The sequence below is a fragment of the Salvia splendens genome, chromosome 5 (genome assembly GCF_004379255.2).
Source record: "Salvia splendens isolate huo1 chromosome 5, SspV2, whole genome shotgun sequence".
Classification (NCBI taxonomy): domain Eukaryota; kingdom Viridiplantae; phylum Streptophyta; class Magnoliopsida; order Lamiales; family Lamiaceae; genus Salvia; species Salvia splendens.
In genome coordinates, this window is record NC_056036.1 from 42201044 (window position 1) to 42228034 (window position 26991).

The 26991-nt window shown below is 36.9% G+C and overlaps 3 protein-coding genes across 4 annotated transcripts; 1 reads left to right on the forward strand and 2 right to left on the reverse strand.

The window, feature by feature from the left end:
* Positions 1 to 4396: 4396 nt before the first annotated feature.
* LOC121804317 (probable protein S-acyltransferase 7) lies at positions 4397 to 6834 on the reverse strand. Its single transcript, XM_042203809.1, has 4 exons — positions 6733 to 6834; positions 5843 to 5953; positions 4791 to 5024; positions 4397 to 4717 (listed from the first exon to the last, which is right to left on the reverse strand). The coding sequence occupies exons 1-4, from the start codon at positions 6832 to 6834 to the stop codon at positions 4397 to 4399; spliced, it is 768 nt and encodes a 255-aa protein (XP_042059743.1).
* A 3557-nt stretch (positions 6835 to 10391) lies between these two features.
* Positions 10392 to 15706, forward strand: LOC121802981 (DNA replication licensing factor MCM2-like). Of its 2 annotated transcripts, XM_042202680.1 has the most exons (18): positions 10441 to 10475; positions 10524 to 10706; positions 10797 to 10975; positions 11377 to 11552; positions 11655 to 11844; positions 11944 to 12163; positions 12249 to 12456; positions 12533 to 12667; positions 12744 to 12935; positions 13036 to 13208; positions 13447 to 13635; positions 13708 to 13824; positions 14096 to 14180; positions 14277 to 14429; positions 14507 to 14632; positions 14723 to 14905; positions 15092 to 15253; positions 15356 to 15706. In XM_042202680.1, the coding sequence occupies exons 1-18, from the start codon at positions 10462 to 10464 to the stop codon at positions 15470 to 15472; spliced, it is 2802 nt and encodes a 933-aa protein (XP_042058614.1). In that variant the 5' UTR covers positions 10441 to 10461; the 3' UTR covers positions 15473 to 15706. The 2 variants fall into 2 exon arrangements, with proteins under 2 accessions (XP_042058613.1, XP_042058614.1); XM_042202679.1 differs by having other exon boundaries at positions 10392 to 10706.
* A 3673-nt stretch (positions 15707 to 19379) lies between these two features.
* On the reverse strand, positions 19380 to 19997 carry LOC121804318. The gene has a single exon (XM_042203810.1). It carries the CDS (start codon positions 19995 to 19997, stop codon positions 19380 to 19382), a length of 618 nt encoding a protein of 205 aa, XP_042059744.1.
* Between the last annotated feature and the right edge of the window lie 6994 nt (positions 19998 to 26991).

Below are 26991 nucleotides of genomic sequence, written 5' to 3' on the forward strand. Positions count from 1 at the left end.
ATGCAACTATCTTTCGCGCAATCGAAGACACTTACAATTTCGTGTCTCTTGCAAATCCATTTAAGGGTATCTTCTTGTGACGTGTTTGTTTCTAATCCGCATTTTACCCATATTTGCAATTTAAATTATTTTTTTATCTTTCTTATCACTCTTTTTTTTTCTATTAAAGTTTCATTTGTTTTGTAGTGTAAACTTCTCTCTACAATTCTATAAGTCACAATCAACTTTTGTCATGAACTTTAACAATTAATTGAGTGAGTTGAAAATTTATAAATATCTATATCTCTGAAAGATGAGCATAGACATGGTATAAATTCTCAATGCTAGTTTGATCAAGAAATATGACATCAGAAATATGTATTGAAATCCATATACATGAAAAAAAGAAATCTCAGTTAATCTGATCAATGGCCTACCCCAATTCTAGCAGTACAAAAATGTGTATTCTCTTTGCAAGGAAGAAAGAAAGATGAACAATCTTACTTGCTCCACTCTGAATGATGGTTCTTATAGCAAGCAGCAACAACAACAAAAATTGTAATATACTATATGGATACCTTCTTCTCGACTTGATCTTATGCACGTCTCGAAGAAAGAGGGTAAGAGCATCTGCAACGCGTCTCGCGGGCGTCTCGGTCTCATCTGGAGAGATGAGACGGCCGCGAGACAGCGTTGCAGCCTTCCGTCCCGGTCCCGTCTCGCCGAGCGTCTCGTCCCAGAGGGGCGGCTGGCGCGACAGCTCGCCACGTAGCGCGCGCCGCGAGTGGGTGTCGTCACACTGACGCAATAAATTATTTTTTTAAAAAAAAATATTTTAATAAAAAAAAATTAAAAAAACGGTAGTATTACCGTTGAACGGTAAAAAAAATGTTTTTTTTCTTTTTTTATTCTATAAATACTCTCACAAACACACATCTATTATTCTCAAATCATCTTCATCTCACATCTCCAATTTTCATCTCACATCTCCAATTTTCATCACAAAATGTCCGGCGACGGAAACTCTGGCGGCTCTGGCGGCTTTGACATAAACGCGTTTGGCGACTGGGGGCATGTACAATATATTGGGTGGTTCCGGTTCCGGTTCGTCGACGCCGGCGGCGTACCAACCACCACATTTTGATGTGGATGCATACGCTCGTCCCTCCGCCTCGAGGTATTCGCAAGGATTATCCCAAATTATGGAGGATTATCCAAATGAACCCAATCCGGAAGGAGGACGAGGCGGTGGAAGCTCCAGGGGTCGCGCATTCGACGCCGTGGAGGAAGCGGAGGAGGATATAGGCCGTCATCCATACAGCCGGGCGGACACGATGACTCTGTTCAACGCTTAAGTCAGCGTCTCGTACGATCCCATCGCCGGGAATCAACAAACCCGCAAGTGTTTTTGGGAAAAGGTCACCGCCGCCTACAACAAGAACAAGCCGGATCGGTCCCGCCGCCGCACCTTGAAGATGTTCCGCAATCATTTTGACCGCGTCGGCAGAGATGTCAAAAAATTTTGCAGCATCTACAAGAATGAAGCAGCTCAATACCAAAGCGGAGCCAGTGGAGCCGACATTATGAGAGCAGCTTTGCTAGTCTTCTTTGACGACAACGACAAAGAATTCAAATGGAACACCCCGACTTTTTCTACTATTTTCATTGTGTTCATGAAAGGACCATCGTCTGTGCACCAGAAAATTTTTCGCCTTTATTTATTTGTCGAGAGAAGAAATATCATTTTGGGCCTACAACAATTATTCTTTTTCTATCCCAATTTATTTATTTTAAAGCCCAATTCTTTTTTTAAAAACTATTTCTTTTGAACCCCGATTTTGTAGAAGAAAGTCGGCTTTTATTTCACCAATTTTGAGCCCTTCGCCCCTTCCTTTTCGATTACCAAATCTGAGATGGGGAGGAAATCTAGGAGAAAATCTCAGCCATATCTCAACCACCAAATCCATCAATATCTGACATTTTTGCCTATATATATACCCAAACCCCTCCACATATTTCACGTTACACACGCCGAGCAGCAGGAATGGACGGCGGAGAGTAAAAGAGAATCAATAGTTGCTGCCGATGGGAGAGTAACGGCGGTTTAGAACCTCGACTTCGATGCGGTGGCGCACGCCGAGCAGCAGGAATGGACGAACGGCGGAGGATCGACGAATTTGAAAGGGGTACGCCGGCAGCGACCGCTACTGGTTGGAGGCAGCGATAGTGTTGTGAAACCGGGAGATGAGGGGAGAAATAGGAGACGGAGAGGAGAGAAATCAGAGAGCAGCAGCAGCAACTAGGCGACGGGCTGGTCTAGATGCAGTAGCAGCAGTGACCGGCGGAAGAGCTGCGAACTAAGGGGGCGAGACAGCGATGGCGATCCCGGCAGCGGCGCGGATGAGAGGCAAAGGCGCACAGCAGTGGCGGTATGAGTAGATACGAGAGGGTATGGAGGAAAAAAGGAGACTTCTCTGATTTGAGGATTTGGGGATTTAGATTGGATTCAGAAAAAAGACTTGGGAATTTCTAGTTCCGATGCGTGAACGGAAGAGAGAATAGGAGATTAGAGAAAAAAAATGAGAATAGAGAGATGGGGACTTCTGACCGTGTGTTTGGAACTTGAGTAGAAAAGATTTGGGATTGTTAGCTCTTTATTTCTTGTTGGGCTTTTTATCATAGGTGGGTTAGGGAGTATTATTTAAATGATTGGGCCTTAGTTAATTATTTAATGGTGATCCAACAAAAGAAAATAAATAAACGAGAAGAGAAGCATGGAGTCCATTAAGATTTCGCTGCGTACAAAATTGGAGTCAAAGTAAAGAATTCAAGTTCAGAAAATTAAACGAACGAGGTGAGCTTTCTTTTTAAATAAGGGCAATGCCCAAAGTATATTTTTATGTGAAAATGATATGAATATTTGTCATGCCGTGTTTTGTTTTATTCTATGGAACCTATCTGATGTGGCTTTTGCCATCAATGGAAAATCGAATTCGGGTCTGTCTAGGGAGTGAGTCCCTATTCAGGCTAGTGTACACCTATGGAGATCGTGAGCCGTCTTTTGGGTCGGCCGGTCTAGTGACTTGGAATGTGGCCACATTCCTTGTAATCAATGGATCAAATATGGTAAACATCTATGAGAAAATGACTGATCAGTCGAATTTTACAATGGAAATGATTTTAGTGTCTCGGGCATTTTCAGTTAAAACCCGAGGTCACTCAATGGTGGCATGATAAATACTTTTTATAAAAATGTTTTCGGCATGAGTCCATTGAGTGCATCAAATACTCAGCCCTGCTTTTCTTTTAAAAATTGCAGGTTGAGCGTGATGGGTGCGGTGGGTGTTGAGCAAGACCGTTGAAGAAATTAAGTGTTTAGAATGTGTCATGTCTTCACACATGGCATATTCCTTCTCTCAAATGCTTCCGCTAAATATTGTTTCTTTTGAGTTGTTGATTGTTGAGATACTCTGATTTTATTCGAGCTATTCCCATTTGTTTCGGGCTATGGTTGAGATTGTGTTGTTTTCCCCTTTCTTCCCCGCTTCTTCAATCCTCCCCTAGTCGCGATCAACCGTGTTTCCTATTCTTAGAAAATGCGGGTGTGACAACATGTCGATGTTTGGGAGGCCGTCAAAGACATTGAAAGGTGGGCCGTCGGTGTCCAGTCCAGTCAGGGCTCGAGCTCGAAGCGCACGAAGCACACAACGGGTGGTCAATACTCGTCTAGTGAGGGCGGGTCAGGCAGCGCCTCACAAGAGGTTGAGGGCACGACCACCGATGCAGGGGGCTCCTCCCGTGGGCGCCGTCGGCCGCAAGGGACCAAGGCGGCGAAGGCGGCTAGAGGGAGGAGGGGCCGAGGCGAATCAAGCCAGGCGGGCTCGGGCTCGGTCTCTGGCTCGAACACCCTATTGTCCATGTACTTGACCGCCACGATGGCGGACACTTCCCGCATTACGCCTCCACAATATCAAGCCCATCTTGCCAGAATTTAGTATATGGCAAGACAAATTGGTATTCCGCCTCCAGGTAGCTTGAGTGCACCGCCACCGCCTTCGGGGATGATTCGCCGGCGAAGTAGTTTTTATAATTTCTATAAAATTGTATTTTAAATTATGTCTTTTTTTTATTTATTTTACCACGAATTTAATTATGTATTTTTTAGGATTTTAAGTTGTAATTTTATTTTATATAATGAAGTGCGTTTTTATTAATTGAATTTGTTGTAAATAAAAATAAAAAATGAAATTGAATGAATAATTAAGGGATGGGATGGTTAAGAGACGGATAAGAGATTGAGGGTTGCAGGTGCTATCTCTTAGTTAAGAGGTGGAGTGAAAAGTACAGTGGGGCCCATGAATAGTTAAGAGATGAGACGGTTAAGAGACAGCGTTGCGGATGGCCTAACGAGGTCAGGTCATCTCCAGTTGCCCCTCCGTTCTTCCCAGTGATCATGTCTTGGCTGTGTCCTGCACCTCTCCAGTCTGCCCAAATGACCCATCCGGTTCCTCGGGTCCTCAAAATCACCGGCATCAAAGCCCCGCCGCCTTCCCAGCTCTAAATCTGATGTCGCGCCCGTGTACGAATTAACAAGCGAATCATTTCTGACCAATGCCCTAAAGTCATTCCGGGAACGTGGCTTCCTAGAGCAGAACACTTCCATACGGTTCCTAAAAGTCCCAACATTGTACGGATTCATCTTTCGATCATATTGGTACCGAAAATTCTCATACGTAGTCTGCATAGAGAAAAGGGGACGATTGGACAATCGCATTATCAAGAGAAAATACAAGACAGAAAGTATACGATACCTGGTTTGTTGAGATTATATACAAGTGAAACATAGTGAGGCCTCCAACAAACCAGCAAATCACGAAAGTATACCCGATGAGCATCCCCGCAATGGGTGACTGTTGGACAGCCATGCACGGGGTACATTGGTGCTTGTTCATGACTGTCCTGATGTTTAGCGAGCACGAAAATAGAACATGCAAGCATAAGAGGGTCGTAGATGACACAAACATGAAGAAGTACCTATAATTCCTCTGTTTGTTGCCATAAATTTGCAGTTAGAGATTTTAGTATATAACACATCAGTAAAGTACAGGGTTTAGGGTTATGTTTCGAAATATCAGCAACATCTTACATTCTAATTAGATTTCAAAATAAAAGATAAAAGATTATTTATAATGCATTCAGTAAACTTGAAAAAAAAATTCAGCATGTAACACAACATGATTTTAGCCATGGATGGAAAAAAACTAGACAAAAAAAGTAGTAGTAATAATTTGAAAAATGAATTCTGACATGTATGGAAAAAAAGGTAAATTTGATATACACAAAAACTTATACCAAATGAGCCAAAGCGGACAATATCAAACTAATGAATTCTGACATGTATGGAAAAAAAAGGTAAGTTTGAGGCCTTTTGGGAGTGACCCAAAAACAAATCCGTGCGGACTTGACCCAAAGCGGACAATATCAAACTAATGTTGCAGTCGACGATCCTAACAAGTGGTATCAAAGCCCAGGTGGCTATGGGTTGTGCCTGGATGAGCCCCTGTTAGGGTCGGGCCCTGAAGGACTCGGGTTAGAGTAGGGCCCTGGATGACCCGGGGGCCAGGGCTGAAACGACCCATGTTCATGTCAACTGCGTTCCCGATATGGTCTCGGTTTGAGGGGAGGTTTGTTGGGTTACAAACCCGTCCCACATCGGATGAGTGAGGGAAGTTGGAAGGTGTATATAATTCCTGTCCAACCCCAGTTAGTTTGAGGCCTTTTGGGAGTGACCCAAAAACAAATCCGTGCGGGTTTGACCCAAAGCGGACAATATCAAACTAATGTTGCAGTCGACGATCCTAACACTCCAATCCGCGGATACACCAGAGCTATCATCATCGGGGTCAGGAGGCTGAGAATTTCTGGGAATAATCCCAGGATCACTTCCAGATGTGAGAAAAAGAAGAACTATGATCTGCAAACAGACTAAATCATAAACAAACTATTCCAAGTGCAAGCTTCCAATTTCTATACAAAACTATAGTGCATACTTAGGTTTTGAATTCATACACATGCTGACTTGCTTCACTGTATCATGCATTATCAATAAACAAGATAGAATGCATTACACGTAACAAGTGTAATATATTAGAAGAACTCACATGTGCTGTTAGTAAAACAAATGAACTCTGATTTTAATTTCTTCTTCACAGGAATATGAACTTATAAGGACGCTGACAACGAACACCCAAAACAAGATAAGGGACAATGTTTATGCACTTTCTTACTTGCTCCAGTGTTATCTTACATTATCAATAACCGATCGAGATGGAAATGCATTACAGTACATAACAAGTTATCGAATAGAAAACCTCACATATGCAGTTAGTAACATAGATGAAACTACGAGAATAATTCCTTCACCACGGGAATACGAAATTATAAGCCCTTTGGCAATCAACACTCAAAACAAGATCATTGGAATCAGGATGAGATACAATGTGAGGAAAATAGACTTGATATCTGGACCAAATACGATTCTGGCGCCACAGAAGAATTTCTGCAATGTATTCAGGAAAAAAAATGGCAGTCACATCTCAATCCCCAATTATCACATCCAATAAAATTTTCCACACTAGATTTCAAATTAACATTAGTCCAATTTCTATTCATAAGGTTCTCAGTCGCAATTTCACACATCACTGCCTTAGATCTACAATAAATGGGTGAAATACACATGAAGAAAACACATACATTCTTCCCCTTCCAGACTTGATAAACACGCAGTCGAGAGGAGCTACTGTGATCGACAGTGCCGAGGCGTTGCAATTTAGGCGAATGCATGATCAACGGCATCGGATTCTTCGCATCACAAACAGAGGATATAAATCAATGATTCAAAGACTGCCAATGAAGAATGCTTCACTCGAACGATTTGTTGAACACAATCGATGCAGCAAGAATTGACGCAACAAACCGAAAAACACAATGAGTTTACGTGGTTCGGCTCTTTCGAACCTACGTCCACAGGAGAATCACGAATCACTTTTATTCACTTTACTGAATTGCAAAATACAATGAACAAATCGAACACTCAAACAAGAAGCTATACACTCAAGAATCAATGGCTCACTTTTCTCTATGAACTCACGGATCAAGAACAAACTCTCACCCTCACTAATTCCTCACAAAGATGGTGTATCTCTCTTCTCAGATGTGTTGATGCAGTTATTGTCTATCAACACTTAGCTCCAGCCTCTTTTAAATCAGCTCAACCGAGCTCAACCGCTCTTCACAACCGAAATAACCGTTGTAACCGATTTTCAAACTTCTGCTTCATATTTTGCAATATAGTCCCTGATCTTCTTTGGCCATTCATTTAAGTATCCACACTTAACAGAGGAAAAACTCCATCGAATCACTCCACACAAACCAGATTTATTCTCAGCCTTCCATCTGAAAATTCCAACAAACGTAAATTCCGCAACGGAATCTGAGTGATCTACACAGTAACAATGGCGAAAAACGATCGAATCGGGAAACTGATTAACGAATTCCGAGGCCTGGAAGGCAAAGGCCATAAACGAGCAAGCAATCCTCAGATCTAGCTTTCTTCCACGGAGTATATCGCGGTTTGTCTATGAATTTGAAGCTGATTTTGTATGATGTTTGATCATAGTAGTATGAGCTCCCCACTTAATAGGTGTTTCCTGCAGAAAAATTGTTTGTTTGATGGTTTGGTTTTGGCTGAATGTTGTGAGTTGTGGAAAGGGAGACAAATTACTTGTTTAGCTCCACATTTTCCCGCCATGAAAGCCACATCACGTATTTCATTATGATTTCTTTTGCATCCCATGCAAATAATTACTCTACAATTGAAGTAATTAAATTAAACAAATTTTATTTGTAACTTTGATTATCTTCAAATGTTTATAAATAGACTAAAGTCCCAAAATGGTCCTTAACATATTGCATTTTTTTTATTTTGGTCCAAAACATTATCTTATGAATTATTCGGTCCCTCACATTTGAAATCGGATCACATTTGGTCCATTTTGGACGGTTCCGTCAATTTTTTTACGGTTTTAATTAACGAGTCACTAATCCGTCACTAATTAATTTATTTGTTCACATCACGTGTATCCAAAATGACATTATAACCAGGATCCCCAAATTTGCAAACATTCCAACACTCCCAACAACAAATATTACTTGCAAATCCACAATCCATACAGAAAGAATTCTCCCGTAACTAAGTCACAACCTAAAACTCCAGCAGCTCTCCCCCACAAAAATCTAAATTTCACAACCGAACCCCATAATTCGTGCTCACCGACACAGGCAATTTATCCAAAATGGGGCAACACACCAGAAAACATCTAGTAAACGATGTACCCAAAATCGGAGCGACATGGATTCCGAGAGGTTCTGAGAAGGCGCATAACCAAGGCTAATCTGCTTAGCGACGTTGATTTGAGCAGTTTCCGGGTCAACGCAATTCTGACCCTGATCGGAAACGCTTATTGCCAGCGCCAATTGCATCTGAAACTCCTCCTCGAAGAAACTGATATTTATATTGCTCGAATTGCCACCCGAAGACGACGACCCCGTCGAGAGGCACCTCGGAAGACGGAGATGTGGAGGTCAATTGCTGAGACGACGCCGTTTGAGATAAGGGAACCAGCGCAGGCGGCCGCACTTGGTTGTGGTGATCGCCAATGTGAAGCTTCCGGAAAAAGTGTTTCACTTTGGACATTTTCGTCGCCTCTCATCGACCGGAGAAAAAAATCTAATAATTTACAGTAATACACAGTAGAAGCCGACAGATTACGATGTCGAATTCACTCTAATTGATCGACGTTATGATTAGGGTTTGAGATTGAGAATGGGGAATTTGATTTCGGGGTGCTAAAATGCGGTGGGTAGAGAATAAGGTGAGAAGAGGTTTAAACTGCACACTTGGTGTTAGAAGTCATCGTCAGCTAATAAATAGTCGGTTGGTGACGGATTTGTGACGGGTTTATTTCTCCCAGTTAGTGACGAATTTGTGACCCGGTAATTAACACCGTCAAAAATTTGACGGAACCGTCCAAAATGGACCAAATGTGATCCGATTTCAAATGTGAGGGACCGAATAATTCAAAAGATAATGTTTTGGACAAAAAAACGCAATATGTTAAAGACCATTTTGGGACTTTAGTCTTATAAATATGAATAATTTATACGTGAGGGGACGAATATAACCTCGGACTTATGTGATTGGTTATGAAAAAGTGCCATGAAATATAACCTCGGACTTCCAATTTGTAAGCCATATCATGCTTGTTATAGTTAGTACTCCTATTTCTTACTCCCCTTCCAACAAATATTGTCCCATTTTGACCCGGCATAAGTTTTTAAAAATATAATAAAAAATGTGTTGAAAAAGTTAGTGGAATGTGAGTCCTGCTTTTATATATTAGTTTTATAATAAAATGTGAGTACGAATGCGTTAGTGGAATATGATGTCCATTATAAAAAATGGTAAAAGGTGAAGTGAGACAAATTTTGTGGGACGGACGGAAATAGAAAAATAAGACAAACTTTCAGGGACTGAGGGATTAGTATTTATTAGAGTATTTGTATATAATATGAAACGCATTGCTTGTCACTTAGTATGTAGAGACTAAGCCATGTCATTTATTAAAATATGACATAAAACAAAATAAAAAGTAAGAGAAAAATACATATTTGTAGTCATATTTCTTTTTAGCATATTTGGAGTCTGTCTCTTTTTTAACAAAAACTTTATTGTATCTTATACTTTTACTATTTATCTCACTCCTACTTTATTCTTTTTCATAATTTTATTCTTTCTCTACTCAACCTCTAAACACTCATTTTTTTAAATCTTCGTTCCAAAAAATTGTCCCAACTAAAATAGGACGGAAACAATAAGGTTTCATAGATGAACGAACATAATTTTATTCAAATTTGAAACAAAAGTGAAAAAAATATATTATGGTGGTGTTCGGTTTCCTAGATAAAATAATAACAAGATATAATCTAGGATTGAGTTGTGAGATTATTTTAGTCATAGGGGTTAACTACATGATTATTCATCTAGGATTGAGTTATCTCATGAACCAAACACTCTACATATTTAATCCGGGATACAATCATACAAACCGAACACCCACTATTTTAATTAAATGATAGTAATTATTTGTAGAATTGTCAATGTCATTTTATACGGAAATTAAACATGAGCCCAAACTATTTCCATATCGATAATGCAGCCCAAAATAAATGGGCTTTTAATATGGGCCAAACCTTGAGTTGGTCCTGCGCGTTCGAGCGGAATGCACAAGCCGCATTTTTTGGCGCCAAATCTTCCCGCCAAAGTAACCGAATAAGGGGGTAGGGTTATGCCCAAATTGAAAACAGTTTCCTCGCTCCGGCAACCCTCATTTCTCTCTCTCGATCACACACCGCAGGCTGAATATGGCGGGAGACGACGATTCATCCAGATCGGGTGGCGACGGCGCGATTCCTCCGTCCACACCCGATTCTCCGACATCGGCAGGGTTCAACACGGACCAGCTGCCCTTCAACACCAGCCAGAACTACACCGACGACGACGACGAGGCGTCCGTCGATCCTGAGATCGTCAGGGACGAGATCGAAGAGGAACACCTCAACGATGAAGAGGAAGAAGGGGAGGACCTCTTCAACGACAATTTCATGGAGTAAGTATCTCTGTTGCGTGCCTCTAGTAACATACGGAGGCGAGATTTCTCAACATTCGTTTTTACTAATGGTGGTACTGATGGCTGTAGGGACTATCGGGGGATGGGCGAGCAGGACCAGTACGAAGGGTTGGGGATTGACGATTCTCTCGAGGACGAGAGGGATTTGGACCAGATTATGGCGGATCGCAGAGCTGCCGAGCTCGAGCTTGACGCCAAAGAGGCTCGTGTTTCTCAGCGCAAGCTTCCGCAGCTTCTTCACGATCAAGGTCTCTTTTATGTCATTTTCTCCATTCCTCTAGTTTAGGTTTCCATTTCGGCTGTTTATTGTACCATGGTTACACTTTTTTGCTTTTTGTTCAAACAATTTAATGTAATTTACATTGTTGTAAGTTTAGACGACTTTTTTTCAAATGGATGGATTATATTAGACATCACCATGTTAAATGCGTTGTGATAACTAAAACAACTGTAGAACGTTTGTAATCAAGATCTGATTTACTGGAATTGCATTGGATGAGTATCGGAGCTTGTTGCTCAACTGAGTGGTCAATTGTGGCAAGAAATGTTTATTAGCTGAAGAGTGTATTGGTACAAAATGTGCTTCAACAAGCCAAAAAACTGTGAGTTGGATTGCGCCTGTTACTGAAAAGCTAAATTTTGTATGCAGATACTGACGATGAAAGCTACAGGCCATCAAAAAGAACAAGGGCTGACTTCAGGCCTCCAGGTACTCCTGGAAGTATGGACGATACTGATGGAATGGCCAGTTCTCCCGGTAGATCGCGAGGCAACTCCAGGGATGATGTTCCCATGACTGATCAGACAGATGATGACCCTTATGACGTATGGATTTCCCTTATATCAGATTTACATTGCATGCTAAATTTCTCTATCTCTTCACCATTTATAAGCACATGATGATTGATCGGTTGGCTGTCACCATAGGATGAAGAGAATGATGAACCCGAGAATGCCATGTATAGGGTTCAGGGAACCCTTAGAGAGTGGGTTACTAGAGATGAAGTGAGGCGTTTCATTGGCAAGAAATTCAAGGGTTTTTTGCTCACGTATGTCAAACCAAAGAGTGAGAATGAAGACTTTGAGTATCTGAGGCAGATCAATGAAATGGTCTCAGGTAAGAAACCTTCCTCTGTGTGTATGCCAGGGCTAAGCTTAGAATTCCTTCCAAATGCTTATTTTCAGTCACTTATTATCTTGTTTATTTTTCTTGCAGTTAACAAGTGTAGCCTTGAGATTGATTATACACAATTCATCTTTGCGCACCCCAACATTGCAATCTGGCTTGCGGATGCGCCCCAGTCTGTCCTCGAGATTATGGAAGAAGTTGCCAATAAGCTTGTTTTTGACTTGTACCCAAATTACAAGAAAATTCATCAAAAGATCTATGTGCGCATTACTAAACTGCCTGTCTATGATCAGATACGAAACATTAGGTAAAAACTTTGTACCCCACAATGTTATTTTTTGTGGAGCCCCCCCTGTGATAACTGAGATTTGCTTTCCGTTTATACCCTGCAGGCAGATACACTTGAACACCATGATTCGTATTGGTGGAGTTGTTACTCGACGTTCTGGAGTCTTTCCTCAATTGCAGCAAGTTAAATATGATTGTAATAAATGTGGTGCAATTCTTGGGCCTTTTGTCCAGAACTCGTATTCAGAGGTAAAGGTGGGTTCTTGTCCAGAGTGTCAGTCAAAAGGACCATTCACTGTTAACAATGAACAGGTAAATATTCTCCTGCTCCCTTTTTCTGTTAAATGCCACTGAGATCACTGCTAAGTAATTTTTTTATTTGATACAGACAATATATAGGAACTACCAGAAACTTACTCTTCAAGAGAGCCCTGGAATTGTTCCTGCTGGTAGGTTACCGAGACACAAGGAAGTGATACTTTTGAATGATCTAATTGACTGTGCCCGACCCGGAGAGGAGATAGTAAGTCTTTGCATCTGATTCTAGCTTTCTTATTGCCCCTTGAGTTGCTCAACGCTTGTTGTTTTTTAAATTCCAGGAGGTGACTGGCATATATACGAACAACTTTGATTTGTCTTTAAATACAAAGAATGGGTTTCCTGTCTTTGCCACTGTGGTTGAAGCAAATTATGTTGCCAAGAAACATGACCTCTTTTCAGCTTACAAGCTGACTCAAGAAGACAAAGAAGAAATTCAGAAGTTAGCAAAAGACCCAAGAATTGGAGAAAGGGTATGTCCAGTGTTAATTGGTCAATTGACTAAGCAACTTGTTAATCTAATATTGCTACATGTTTGCATTACCTTTTGATTTTTCATTTTTGTTAACTCAGATTGCCAAGTCAATAGCCCCCTCCATTTATGGCCATGAGGACATTAAGACTGCGATAGCTCTGGCCATGTTTGGTGGCCAAGAGAAGAATGTTGAAGGCAAACATCGTCTGCGAGGAGATATTAATGTACTCCTGCTTGGTGATCCTGGAACAGCCAAATCACAGTTCCTAAAGTAACTACATACTTTCTAAATTATTTTAAAAAATTAAAGTTTTGAAATTTCAAACTCCATTAATAACAATCTCTCCGATTTGATTGCTTTGTTGATATTTACTGTACACTCCAGACTCCTCATTAGCCTTTTTGGCTAACTTCTCAGTATATTTAACGGACTGAGGTGCAGTTACTATGGGTTTGTAAGGTCTTGCTTTTGTGTGATTGTGCGTAATATTGCTTGATGAACTTATTAGGTATGTTGAGAAGACTGGACAAAGGGCTGTGTACACCACTGGAAAAGGAGCTTCTGCTGTAGGACTCACTGCTGCAGTTCACAAGGATCCGGTCACGAGGGAGTGGACTCTCGAAGGAGGTGCACTTGTTTTGGCTGACAGAGGCATATGTCTTATTGATGAGTTTGACAAAATGAATGATCAGGACAGGTCAGTAGCTGTTTTTGAATGCTTGTCTGCTTGATTCGAACATGGTACTGATTATAAATATTTGTAATTCAGAGTGAGCATCCATGAAGCAATGGAACAGCAGAGTATTAGCATATCAAAAGCTGGGATAGTCACATCTCTCCAGGCCCGCTGTTCTGTAATTGCTGCTGCAAATCCTATTGGGGGAAGGTGTGTATAGTTCAAGTTTAGATGATCAAATCCACATGATTTGTGTCTTTGCATCCTATAATCCTTCCTTGAGGGAACTTTTCTTATGCATTATACAGTATCCATTGTTGAATGAAAACATGGTACCATCGATCCTACTTTGTTTGGAGGAAAACATGTTGCATTGTCTCAGTGAATTAGGTTTTCTTGTTAAATTTTCCATTTTCCCATATTTTATTTGTTCCATACTTCCATGGCTGGTTTTGATAATTTTCTGGTAAATTTACTGCAGATATGATTCCTCAAAGACATTTTCACAGAATGTGGAGCTCACTGATCCAATTGTTTCCCGATTTGATGTTCTCTGTGTTGTCAAGGTCCATTTCTTATTTGAATTTTCTGTTGGCCAAATGGCTTTCTTGTACTTGTACTCCCAGTAGCTCTTTAATTGTAAAAATATTTGATATACACAGGATGTGGTTGACCCAGTAACTGATGAGATGCTGGCACAATTTGTCGTTGATAGTCACTTCAAATCCCAGCCCAAAGGTTCCAACTTTGACGATAGGTCCGTGAACAACTCACAGGATGAAAACCAAGCTTCAGCCGGAGAAACTGATCCAGAGGTCTTACTTCTACCATCTTGTCACTGCCTCTCTCATAATTATTATTCTTATATGTAAGAATATTTCTTTCTCTGCAGATAATACCCCAGGAGATGCTAAAGAAATACCTAACATATGCTAAGCTAAACGTGTTTCCAAAGTTGCATGATGCAGATTTAAACAAGCTTACACAAGTTTATGCTGAACTTCGGAGAGAATCATCAGTAAGATAACTTAAACTTGTGTGTTTTCCTCATGAGCTATATTAAAGTTGTATCACTGTAATGATCCCTTTTTGGCTTTTACTTTTGTAGAATGGACAAGGAGTTCCTATTGCAGTGAGACACATAGAATCAATGATACGAATGTCTGAAGCCCATGCTAGAATGCACCTCAGAAACCATGTCACACAAGAGGATGTTGACATGGCTATTCGAGTTCTGCTGGATTCATTTATCTCAACCCAAAAGTTTGGTGTGCAGAAAGCACTGCAGAAGGTACTCACGGGGACCCAATTATCAGTCTGCTAATACTTTTTTAGAACATTCATTTTGCACTTGCTCCGGATTTGAGGAGGACTAGATATAAAATTGCAACCCCTTGGATCTCAAACGATCAAATTCTTTGGTACCTCATGTATTTATTTTGAGCTATGAACTGAAATGAATCAAAACTTACTGCAGAACTTCAAAAAATATATGATATTCAAAAAGGATTTCAACGGAATCGTTCTCCACCTTCTTCGAGGACTTGTGAAGGACACCCTGCAGTTTGAAGAAATTGCAACTGGTTCTACTGCTAACCTCTCTCATGTTGATGTCAAAGTGGAAGAATTACAAAGCAAGGTATAGTTTTAAATCAGCTTCGATCTTTGCTCATTTTATTTTTCTCTTGCTATTTATGGGGCGAGTGAATTGCTAATTGAGGTAGGATGTGTCAAAATGCAGGCACTTGATTATGGAATCAGTGATCTGAAAGCTTTCTTCAGCAGCACAGAGTTTTCGAATGCCAGCTTTGAGTTGGACGAAGAAAGAGGTATTATAAGGCATCGTCTTACCCACTAATTTGAGCGAGGATGTTGGCACGAGATTAAGTAACGGGCTCTATTATTAACATTATTGAATTTTTTTCATCCTTATTATAAGTATGTTAGGTTCTGCACTTTACTTTTCCTTCCAAATATGTAGCAGGAGACCTATAATTTATTTCAGATTTAGGCTTTGTAAGAAAAGTTGGTAATCTCAAATTTGTATTATAATATGGGTTGAAAATTTAGTACTCACGTTTCGTTCACCGAATTCTTAGCTATCTGTCACGATCAAATGTGATATTTTGGTAGATTGGTATGTTATAAATTACACATCTCATCTATAATGTTGGTAAGAGTAAATATCAGTGTTATCTTAGTACTATAATATTGGTACTGTCATTGGTTTTTTGGGTATATTTTGGTATTATTGGCTGTATATAAAATTCAATCATTAGCGCACTGAAATCCTTTGATATGGTATCATGCCATATTAAAAACCATGACTTCTGGGTGACTTAGCCTTAATCCGCAAATGGATTAGTTGGACTCTGCCGAAGACGGGTTCGATACACCTGTGGTCAAAACAAAAAAAAAACATGTCTTGTTCAAATTTAATATTTTGCTATAATAAGCATGGTATTTCGATATTTTAATATATTTTCCCACGGTATTTCAATCTTGATATCCACACGTTTTCTAAACATAAACATGGTGAAATTGAATGAATCATGGCTTGCTCGATGTATAATAATAGTATCTACTCCACGTGTTGGCACACCATTGGGTCTAATATGCAGTCAAATATCTTGGCATAAAATTGGCTGACATGTTGCAGCACAGTATAGTCAAAAACTTGGAACTATGAATATAGAATGCAAGAGAAAATGACTTTGTTTAGGAGAGTGATCTTTTGTTTTTATCTAATTTTGAGGATGACTTGTTGATAGTGGTTTAATATGAAAGCATTTGACGATTTCAAGTGGAGGCATAAGTTTTGAAAGTAGACCGGTCGGATCGGATTGATTGCTCGGTCGTTAACTAGCGTGCTATTTAGTTTAACTTTGACATAAAAACCTTTTAATTCTACTACTTTATAAACTTGTTGATTATTATTATACGCATATGGCAGTTTGATAGCAGTTTGATAGGAAAGATAAATAAATAAAAATACATTTTAAATTATTTTATATCATATATTTAATTCTAAGATAAATGATCTATAAGATTCAAGACTAATTTGACAATGTTTTTATTATTTATCATTAACTAAATTTTAGTAAATTTTTCATATAATATAATATTATATCGAATGAACTAATGGTCAAATCTTATTTTTACTACTCTCTGTAAATTAATGCATAATGACCTTACATCTGATTTGCTTTTATTTTATTCTTTTGTGATAATTTTGGATAGGCTGATTTACTTGTTTTATTGCTCTTTAGTAGTAGTAGTTGATTTTATTCTATTTTATTTATAATGGAGTAGTAGCAGCAACAGCAGTAGCAGTAGTGGCAGATCCAGGATTCTAAAATGGAAAGAACGAAATAAAATTTATCAGAAGCTAACAGAAGGGGAAGGAGCGACGTCGGAAGCTATCGGATGGGGCGGCAATGGAAAAATCACGTCCGGGTTCATGGTAGCGGAAAGCCAGGGAGGGGCGGTCACCCCCTTCTGCCCCCGCCTCGACGATCCACCACTGATCTGTAGTATAGTACTCCATCCGTCCGCAAATAGGAATCCCGATTCATTTTTACCATTAATGGTAATAGGACATGACATTCTTCTAACCCATTCCACTCACATTTTATTTAAAATTAATATATATAAGCGAGACCGGTATTCCACTAACTTTTTTCCATTTACTTTTTCTTAACATTTCTTAAAATTCATGCTGCCAAGAAATGAGACTCGTAACGGCGGACAGAGGGAGTATATTTTAAGTTCATCGGGAGTACTTTATGAATTTAAGTGTTTTTATACTACATAAAAGATGTAATTATTTAAACCATGACTCGATAATTCCACCGTATATTTATCAGTCCGGTTTTAACTTCACGTGCAATATTTGGTTAGAGCACAATTATTAACCGGGTAGAAGATACGGAACGAAAGCGGTCTGTGTTGGCAGCGCACGTGAGAAAAATATTTGGCAGCTGTCTGAATATACATATCCATAACCATTAACTGACTTCCTTTGACTCCTATCTTGTCCTTTTTCGATTAATATTCACTTCCATTATCCACTTTTTTCTTCTTCTTTAATTTAACCACATTAATTATTTAAGCAAAAAGAACATGTCGGAATATGGTTAGCAATATCACCTTCAATCAAAGGAATATAGTAATATAGGAATTTCAGTTTTACTTAATTTAATCATTTGATTATCTTTGATAAACTGTAGCATAAGAACATGCAAAACAGTTAGATTTCCTTCCTGTTTCATTCTCGGCTTCTCTCCAATCCAATCACACAACCTAATCTCCTATTCACACTGCACATCACGTGATTAATCACTATATACTATACTATGCTGCTCAAACATGATTAAGGACTATGGAGTAGTAGAATTTCAATATTTATATATTTTATTCTTATGACAAGAGCTTTTTAATACTACCAACAATTAACATAAACGATGAAATATTCAATACTAATATTATATGAATAAAAAAGTCGGCATACATGTCTTATTTTTTACCTCCTTAAAATTTAAGAAGATAGTTTGAATTTGCATTGGATAGAAAAAATTAATAGAAGGTGACTCGTATTTTTATAATTGCACATATAGTTTTTTTTACTACAATGTCAGTGAAATGAATTAGTGAAATATGAGGGTTTTTTTATCAAACATTATAAAAGTGAAAAGAACATTTATCAGTAAATGAACGTAATTGAAAAATTGGGATATTTAATAATGGACGAAGAGAGTAACACATTTAATTATGAAGCTTAAACCCTTGGTAGCATGTGTTGTGTCCGCCACCCACATTCTATTTACTTGTTTCAAAACAAATACTACTATTAAGAAATTGTATAATTGATTGTTTTAATCATGAAGTGTAGTTACATTTAAGGGAATGGATCCCCTGTGGTGGAGCAAAACACAACTTATTGAATACTATTAAACGCAAGTAATCTTCTTTCTTTCATTTTTTGTAAAATGTTTATTTATGTTTTATGTTTTCTAATATTCAAAAATAAAAATACGGATGAAATCAAAATGTTGAAAAATACAGGCAAATACAAAATCGAAAGCAAAAGAATGTAATATCCATGATATAAAAAAACGCAAAGAAATTAATGCTTTAACAGATAATGAAAATGATAATGACCATGCTTAATAGAAAATGAAAGAAAGAAAATTACCTGTGTTTAATATTCAAGAAGCTGCCTTTTGTTCCACAACATTTCTTGTTGTGATTTTGCCACAGCAAGGAATCCTTTCCCTTGATTTAATCGAGCAAAGTTCAATATTTTTCAATTACGTATTTTTATATGTATGAATGATTTATACATGAATAAATCAGTGCAATTAAATAAATTTTTTAAATATAATAAAAGAACATTTAATTAACTCTACTATCTTAGTTAAATAGTTTAATTCTTACTTAAAATATAAATAGCACAGATAGTTTGGAACTGAAAAATAAAAAAGCAAACAGATGTACTAGTATTGAAAAGGAAAAAGAAAATATTTATTTTCAAATAATGAGAATATCATAAAACTTCTTAATTTCATAAAACCTCATGAAACTGATGATAATTAACCAAAATTTCCAAGCAAGAACAACAAAAATTATTCAAAATTATGCTGTAGTATATGACATGTAAAATGAACTAAGCTAAAAAATGACTGTGGATCGATTGAATCCTTGCTAAAAAAATCCCTCTCCCTCTCTCTACCAATCTACCTAAAAAATCTAAAATCAAATTCAATTCACACAACATTTGATTTCGTCTTCCTCAAAATCTTCCTCTGCCGCCGCCGCCCCTTCTTCTCATACACCGTATCCAGCTTCGGCTTCCACTGCCTCCGCCGCCCCACCAGCGACTCATACTCCTTCCTCAGCTGCGGCGTCGTGCACACCCTCACGATCCGCCTCGCCGCCTCCGCCTCCGCCTCCATCTCTCTGTGCCGCCGCGCGATCATCTCCTCCGTCACCTTCACCCTCAGTCCCCCCGCCGCGGTCTTCTCGATCTCGAACTGCGCCTTCCCCCCGCCGCGCACCAGCGCGGCGAACGACAGCGCCGATTGGAAGAAATTCGCCGGCAACAGGAAGTAGTCGTGGCCGGGGAGGAGGCGGTCGCCGCGGGAGAGCGCCGGGGTGATTTGCCCTATGTAGAAGGAGTCCGATCGGCACACCATGTGCTTCGGGAACTCCTCCATCAGCTCCGAAGAGGTCACCGCGCGGTCGTAGATCGCGACGGCGCCGTCGGATTTGACGAGGCGGATCACGGCGGCGGGGGGAGGGTGCGCGCAGGGGATGCCGTGGAGGCAGCGGGGGAACATTATGCGGTTGAGGTTGTTGCGGCGGCGGTGGAGGTTTTGAGTCATCGGAGCTGTGTGAGAGAGAGAGAGAGAGGGAGAGGGAGAGGGAGAGAGAGAGAATTTGGGGAAAATTGATTTAGGGTTTGAATTTAAATACTATGAAGGAAGAAGAAGAAGGGGAATTGGGGAAGGAGACGACCAGGTGGAATAAGTGGACTGAATTTGTATGTAGAATCGTAGATTAGTTGTATCTATACAATATGGTGTGAGAGGGGAAAGAGGAGCTTCATATTGGTGAATGACTACGAGTAGGATGTCAATGTAACCTGGAACCCGCCCGCCGGCTCAGATAGCCCGAAAAAAATATAAGGTTAGGGTTGTAATTTCGCAGTCCGAATTTAAAATTGGGTCATTCGGGCTGACCCATTTGGGTTGTCGGGTTAAGCAGGCTGGCCCGTTCAGGTTACGGGTTGGCCCGTCGGGTTGAAGTCTTCTGCATAGCGAGCAACTTTAGTAACGGTCATAACTTTCTCTACAAAGCTCCGATTGAGGTGTGCAATATATCCACGCGAAGCTCTTTCGAAGACGAAGAGAATGATATGTATTAGAGGTTTATCAACTTCAAAATTGCGAGAAACATTGACTCAAACAAGGCTGCTGCACATCCACATATTTTGTGTACATTTTCTAATCTATTTTCTATCATTTCTCAACAAACATGTAAACATACCAAAATATAGAAATATAATCAAAATCATCCAAGACAACCTTCTAAAACCATGCAAAATCCAAATACGTCAACCGACTATATAAGATCACGAAAAAAAATCACTATGTGGTTCATGGATTCATAAATACTCGTATATAAAAGCTTTCTTTTAGTATATTTCCAATATAAAAGTGCAAAGTGTTTTGACACCGCTTCGTCATTGAATTATGCGTACTTTGATGATTCTTAAAACAAAGATAAATCATTATTTGACTTATTTACAGCTGGAATAAATTAAATTTGACCAATCATAGTTCAAGAAAACTTAGAGTTACTCCAATTAGCTAGCATCTTGATAATTCACTCTTTAACAATTCAAAATATTTTTGTTACATCTACGATGCACATCTCACGTTATGAAAATTTTATTCAATTTTCTACGAATTGATTTATGTTTGAATTTTGAAACAAAGTGTTGATTTATGTTTTAAATACATAAACATAAACATACTATTGATAGATATTTTGTAAATAATTATTTAAATTTAAATAACTTAATCTTTTTTTACAATATTATAGAAAATTTAAAATACGTATTATTTTTTTAAAAATATAAAAATAATTAAAAATACGCATTGGCCAGAATAACCCGGTGCCCGAAACCCGAAGGGTTAGAGTCGAACTTTTATAACCCGAAAAAATCATAACCCGGATAGCTCGTACCCGAATGGCCTGACAACCCAAACGGGTTGGCCCGATTGACATCTCTAACTGCTTGTAGGTGCTACAAATAGCAATTTCAAGCAAAATATCTGAAATTCAAATATTCAACTTGGAATAAATTGAAATTTTAAAAAAACTAAATATTGATTTTTGAGTTGGATTGGAGGTTTTAAGAACTTTAAAAAAATGGATCGGAAGTATTTAAAACATTTTAAAATCCATAATCTGAAAATATATATATATATTTGTAGATTTTCAAATTTTGTTATTTAATTTTTAAATTTTGGAATTTTAGTAGTATATGATTTTGAATTTTTTGTGCAATTTTGGAATTTCGGATTGGATCGAATTTTACAGTTCGGATTCTGGGATTTAGAATTTCGGTCAATTAGGATTGGAACAGATTTATTTTTCGTACAATTGCGGATTTTGAGATAGGATCGGATTGGATACCTCACTCTTTATAATAATTTTACTCTTCTGACTTTCATGATGCGTTTTATTTTGAAACCAAAAGGAAGAAAGTAATATTTATTAAATTAAATGTAGTGATAATAAAGCGAAAAAGATGATATATCTAAACATATCTACAACGATGATACACACTCAAAAACCGTCGGTTACAAATGTTGGAATGGTAGTGATGTTGCAAATTTATGAATTGTCAATTACTAATATTTGAATCATAATCAGCCCAACCAAGGAAATGATGATTCTTATACTTCAAAATTGTCATTTAAAGGGAATTTTTAAAATAACTTTTCAATATTTTTTTTACAATTTCCAGTTTTGGGTCAGAATCACTTATTGCTGATTATGGTTTCATTGAATTGAAATTGAACCGATACAATATCAATTTTGGTTTAGCCTAGTTTTGCCTATGGAGGCTGTTCCAATCCAAAATCATTATTTGTAGGCAATTTTCTAACAATTTTCCCCTGTTTCTTAATTTTGCATGAAAAACGCTCATCCACAATGGTCTAAACTAGTGTCTAGACTATAGTTAGCCACATCAGCATTTCTTAGTCCGGACTATCTTCTTGCAATGGTGCGAACTAGACGACTAGTGTTGGACTAGTATCCTCCCTTTCAATTTTATATTTAATTTTAATTTTTTGTTTACAAATAATAAATAGTAAGAATATATAAAATATAAACAAAAAAATCTAATAAAATGAGAAAAAAATAATAAAAGTCAAAATTTAAAACAAAATAATGAGTTTGTGGTTTGAACCCACAACCTCTATGATTTTGAAATACATTTATAACCAGACTAAACATAGATTTTGTATTGAAATCAAACAATATTTTAAATAAAGCAACAAAAACTCTATTTTAAGTATAAAACTAATTGTCTCACGTCGAAATCACAAAGAAACTTGAAGTTAAAAACCTATCTTTAAAACAACCATTTATCCCACATTGAAGTCACAATGAGAGTTGGAGTTGGAAACCTATCTAGAAAAGGTTTACTCAAGCAATGCAAAACATGCCAATCTAATTCACTAATCCATCTTTCACTAAAAAATATACTACAAAATATAATCTTTCACTAATTCACGAATCCATCTTTTTAGTATGGATCGTTGTAAAATTATAATATTTTTATTTTAATTTAAAAATTGTTTTTTAAATAAAAATCATTTTTATACTAAATAAATTTTTTTTATCGTCCGAACCTATCGTCCGGGCTCCTGAAGTGGTTGTACGATAGGTCGGACGATGCAAGGGCGCCCCTTTGTCCATGGACAAAAGTTCGGACGTGGCGATTGTCTACTCATCCATCCCCTACAGTGGTAAAGTTGGGTGGACGATCTTTTGGACGAGACCCTTGTTCAATCATTCATCTGCCCACTACGTAAGCTCTAATAGTAAGTCATAATTCCAAAAAATATGTACTTCCTCCGTCCCCTAATAGATGACACACTTGAGGATTGACACGAGATTTTAGGTGATGTTGCTTGTGTGTTAGGTGGAGAGAGAAAATAGTATATTTATATTAATGTGAGAGGGAGCTTTTTCCTAAAAAGAAATGTAACATCTTTTGCAGGACAAACAAAAAAAAGGAAAGTGTGACATCTATTATGGGATGAGGGGAGTAGTATTTAGAAGTGAAACATGATTCGAAGAAACACTATGATGGTTTCAATTTAGCTTAAGCCATCTCCAACCATTTACACCAAATATAAACCCATTTTTCCAGTCCTGTCACATCAAACAGTAATTCTACTTCAACCATTTACTCCAAACTCAAAACCCAAAAGAATATTCCATATTCACCTACTTTTTTTTACTTTTTCAATCTTAACTACATATTTATTTAAATTACACATTCACTCCACAACACTTTGTCAATAATTTTTCAAATATAATTAAATAATTTGATACAATTATTTATAATAATATATTTATATATATTAAATATATTATGCATTCATTAAAAAAAATAAATACTATGCATTATTACATTTATAAATATAATAATTAATTAGCCTATCTCCGATTCTCAAATCCAAAAATAAATACTCCACATAATATTTAATTGGAGGTGGTTTAATTAGCCCGTGCCATTAAATATATTCTAAACCTAATTTTTTTTTGTTTCTCTCCCAATGCCGCTATCTTCTTCTTCTTCTTCTTCTTCTTCTTCCCCTTCTCTGATTTTTCGTTCTCTTCTCTGCATCTCAAAATTTCCTTCACAACTTCTTCAACCATCTACAACTCTCCATAGTCGTTTCTTCCATTCAAAATTACAAAGGATGAGGGAGCCAAGTGCAATTTCCAGGAACTTCAAAAAGTGAAATGCAGTAGCTACAGTGCTACTGCATCTTTGGCGTATCACTGTTCAAAAAACGGAAAAAAATGACGATTTAGGATGCGATTTGCAGTATGGTTGGAGGTGTTTTCAACTGCAAATTTGGGTTTTTGGGGATGGTTGGAGATGCCCTTATGGAGTACTCCCTCCGTTCCATAGTAGTAAATGCATTTCTTTTCGGCACGAAGATTAAGAAAAATGTGTGTAATGTATTAAATAAAAAGATAATAAAGTATGAAAATGGAAAAAGTAGAGAGAAGAAAGTAAGAGAAAAAAAAAGTAAATAAAAAGAAACATGTTGACTTCACTGAACGTACCAAAATGAAAATGATTCTACTACTTTGAAATTGATGGATTAACTTATAAGAGACGGTTTAAGTCTAACCCATAAAAAATATAGTTCAATTTCCAAAATTTGAACTGCCAATCCGATTTGGATTTTAACCGATTGAAACATCATTATGTCTATATGAATTCACTATTTGAACAAAATTGAGACTTTGCATATCTTATAAATTAAACATAAAACTTCAAATATTTTAGTAATATCAATAACGCAATGCGGACTCTTTTGCGTATAACTAAATACACTAATTTGTAGTATAATTAATAAATCAAAAAAGTAAAAGCATATGTACAAATGCGATAAAATCGACACTTCTCTTCCCCATAAAATGTTGCATGCTACATCGCATGTTCTAATTCTATGAGAGGAGTATTTCAGTAATCGTTGTGAATGCTCTAATACTAATACGTATCATTATCCTTAGATGAATAATAATTAAATAAAATCTAATGAGCGGTCAATGATAAAGAGATGATAACTTTTGTTTTTTCTAGTAATGTAAGGTCTGGCTGTAAATTCAAAATTAGGGGCTTTACTTTGACTAGAAGCTTTTGGTTTTGGCTATTTCCCGCCTTATATTATTTTGTAAATATGTTTATAACCTAACAGGCCAAATTGTCTTGCCTATCACGATAAATAATAAATAACCGACACGTCATTCATTTAGTACTATTGAGTAAATTTTTTTAATTAATTCATTTCAGTTTGAGCAGCTTCTTATCATAATTCATAAACATGATTAATTAATTTGTGACCTCGTTGATTCTTGTCCACTCAGTTCAAAAGTTAATTAAAAAATATAAATATGGAATTTGATATGATTATATATATTTTTCATATGTTTCTAGAAGGGTATTGGTTTTTATAACAAACAATGATTTTACTTTTTAGTATGATAGGCCAACAATAATTATGAAAATTTTAAAGAGTATTTTAATTACATTACATTATAATCATAAAAATTTAAAATATTACTACTACATTTAAAAATATATATATACTACTACTAATTTTGTATACTAGACTACATGAATTGTAAACTTGTATTTGATACAAAATTGATGAATTAAGAGATAGATAGATAGATAAAATGGTTGATGTATTATTAGTGGAAAATGAGATTATGAAACTTACTTCATCGATTGAGAAAAACTTATCATGGTTGATAAAATTAATTTTAATGAACGACTCAAAATAGCAAGAACATGGCTAATTTTGTGGATGAAAGTAGTAGTCTTGTTTAATTAGCTAGATTAGAGAATTTAATTGAAATTTATCTCATGCTAGAGATATATTTCTATTTGTTTTAACATTAATACCAATATACTACAATAAAATAGAATTTTGGAGATTTGAATTTTGATTTCAAATAAAAAAAATTGCCGAGAAAGCTGTGATATGTTTTCTTATGAATGAATATGGATCCCATTGTTAATCAATATATGATATTCACATTATGATACATATATGGTTGAAGAAATTGTTTATAGAATCTGAAAATAAGTAAAATAAACATACATTAATGTTTTTCATAATATAAAAATGAAAACTAAGATACCTATTTGCTGGATATTCTTTAGCATATACTCCTAGTATTTGATTCTTCATGAGAACTGTTTGTGATTTATCTTATTAGCATTTAAATTTTGTTTTATTTGTCTAAAATAAAAAAAAGGCAAAACTGAAAATGATTTAAGCAGCCACTGTATTTTTTGAATTTTGACTATCCTATTCTTCAACTCCTATTGTATGTGCATATCAATCATTAAAAGCTAATAATTAAAATTCAAAAACAGAAAAAAGGATAGAAAAGCATAAAAAGAGCAAACAAGAAGCATGAAAATGTGTCTCAACACATCATCTGCAATAGTATTTGTTTGTCCAAATCTAATTCAACTTGCTGTGACACTAAAAGATAAAATTGAAGTCAGATTTAATATCAATGAATTTCACATTTATACAATCTGTACCTAAAGTTGAAGACTTTGAATTTGAAATGTAATGCAAAAAATGTGGGCCCAAAAAGTTAGGCTGGGTTCTGTATATTGGGCTTACCATCACCACATACAAAAATTACATACAAAATTATAAGTGGTGAAGAATAACACCATCATTATTATTGCTGTTAATATTATACTTACTACTTTGCTCATAAATAAATGTCTTAATTTACGTCACAAGTTTTAAGAAATACTAGTATTTTAAAAAAATATTTTGACCAAATTAGATTTATTTATTTTTAATTTTTTAGGTTCAGATTAATGTCATGTTGTCACATTAGTACACGTTTGCATCATCAATGTTTTACATATGCTTATCAATTTAACAACACATTTACTAAAAAATATTATTGTAATTGATTTTTTTTTAAATTTCATTATTTGTCATTTAAGTTTTTAAATGTGCATGACAAATCAAATTTTGACTAGCCATTAACCCTTTATGTTATTGCTCCGTCTAAGTCTTT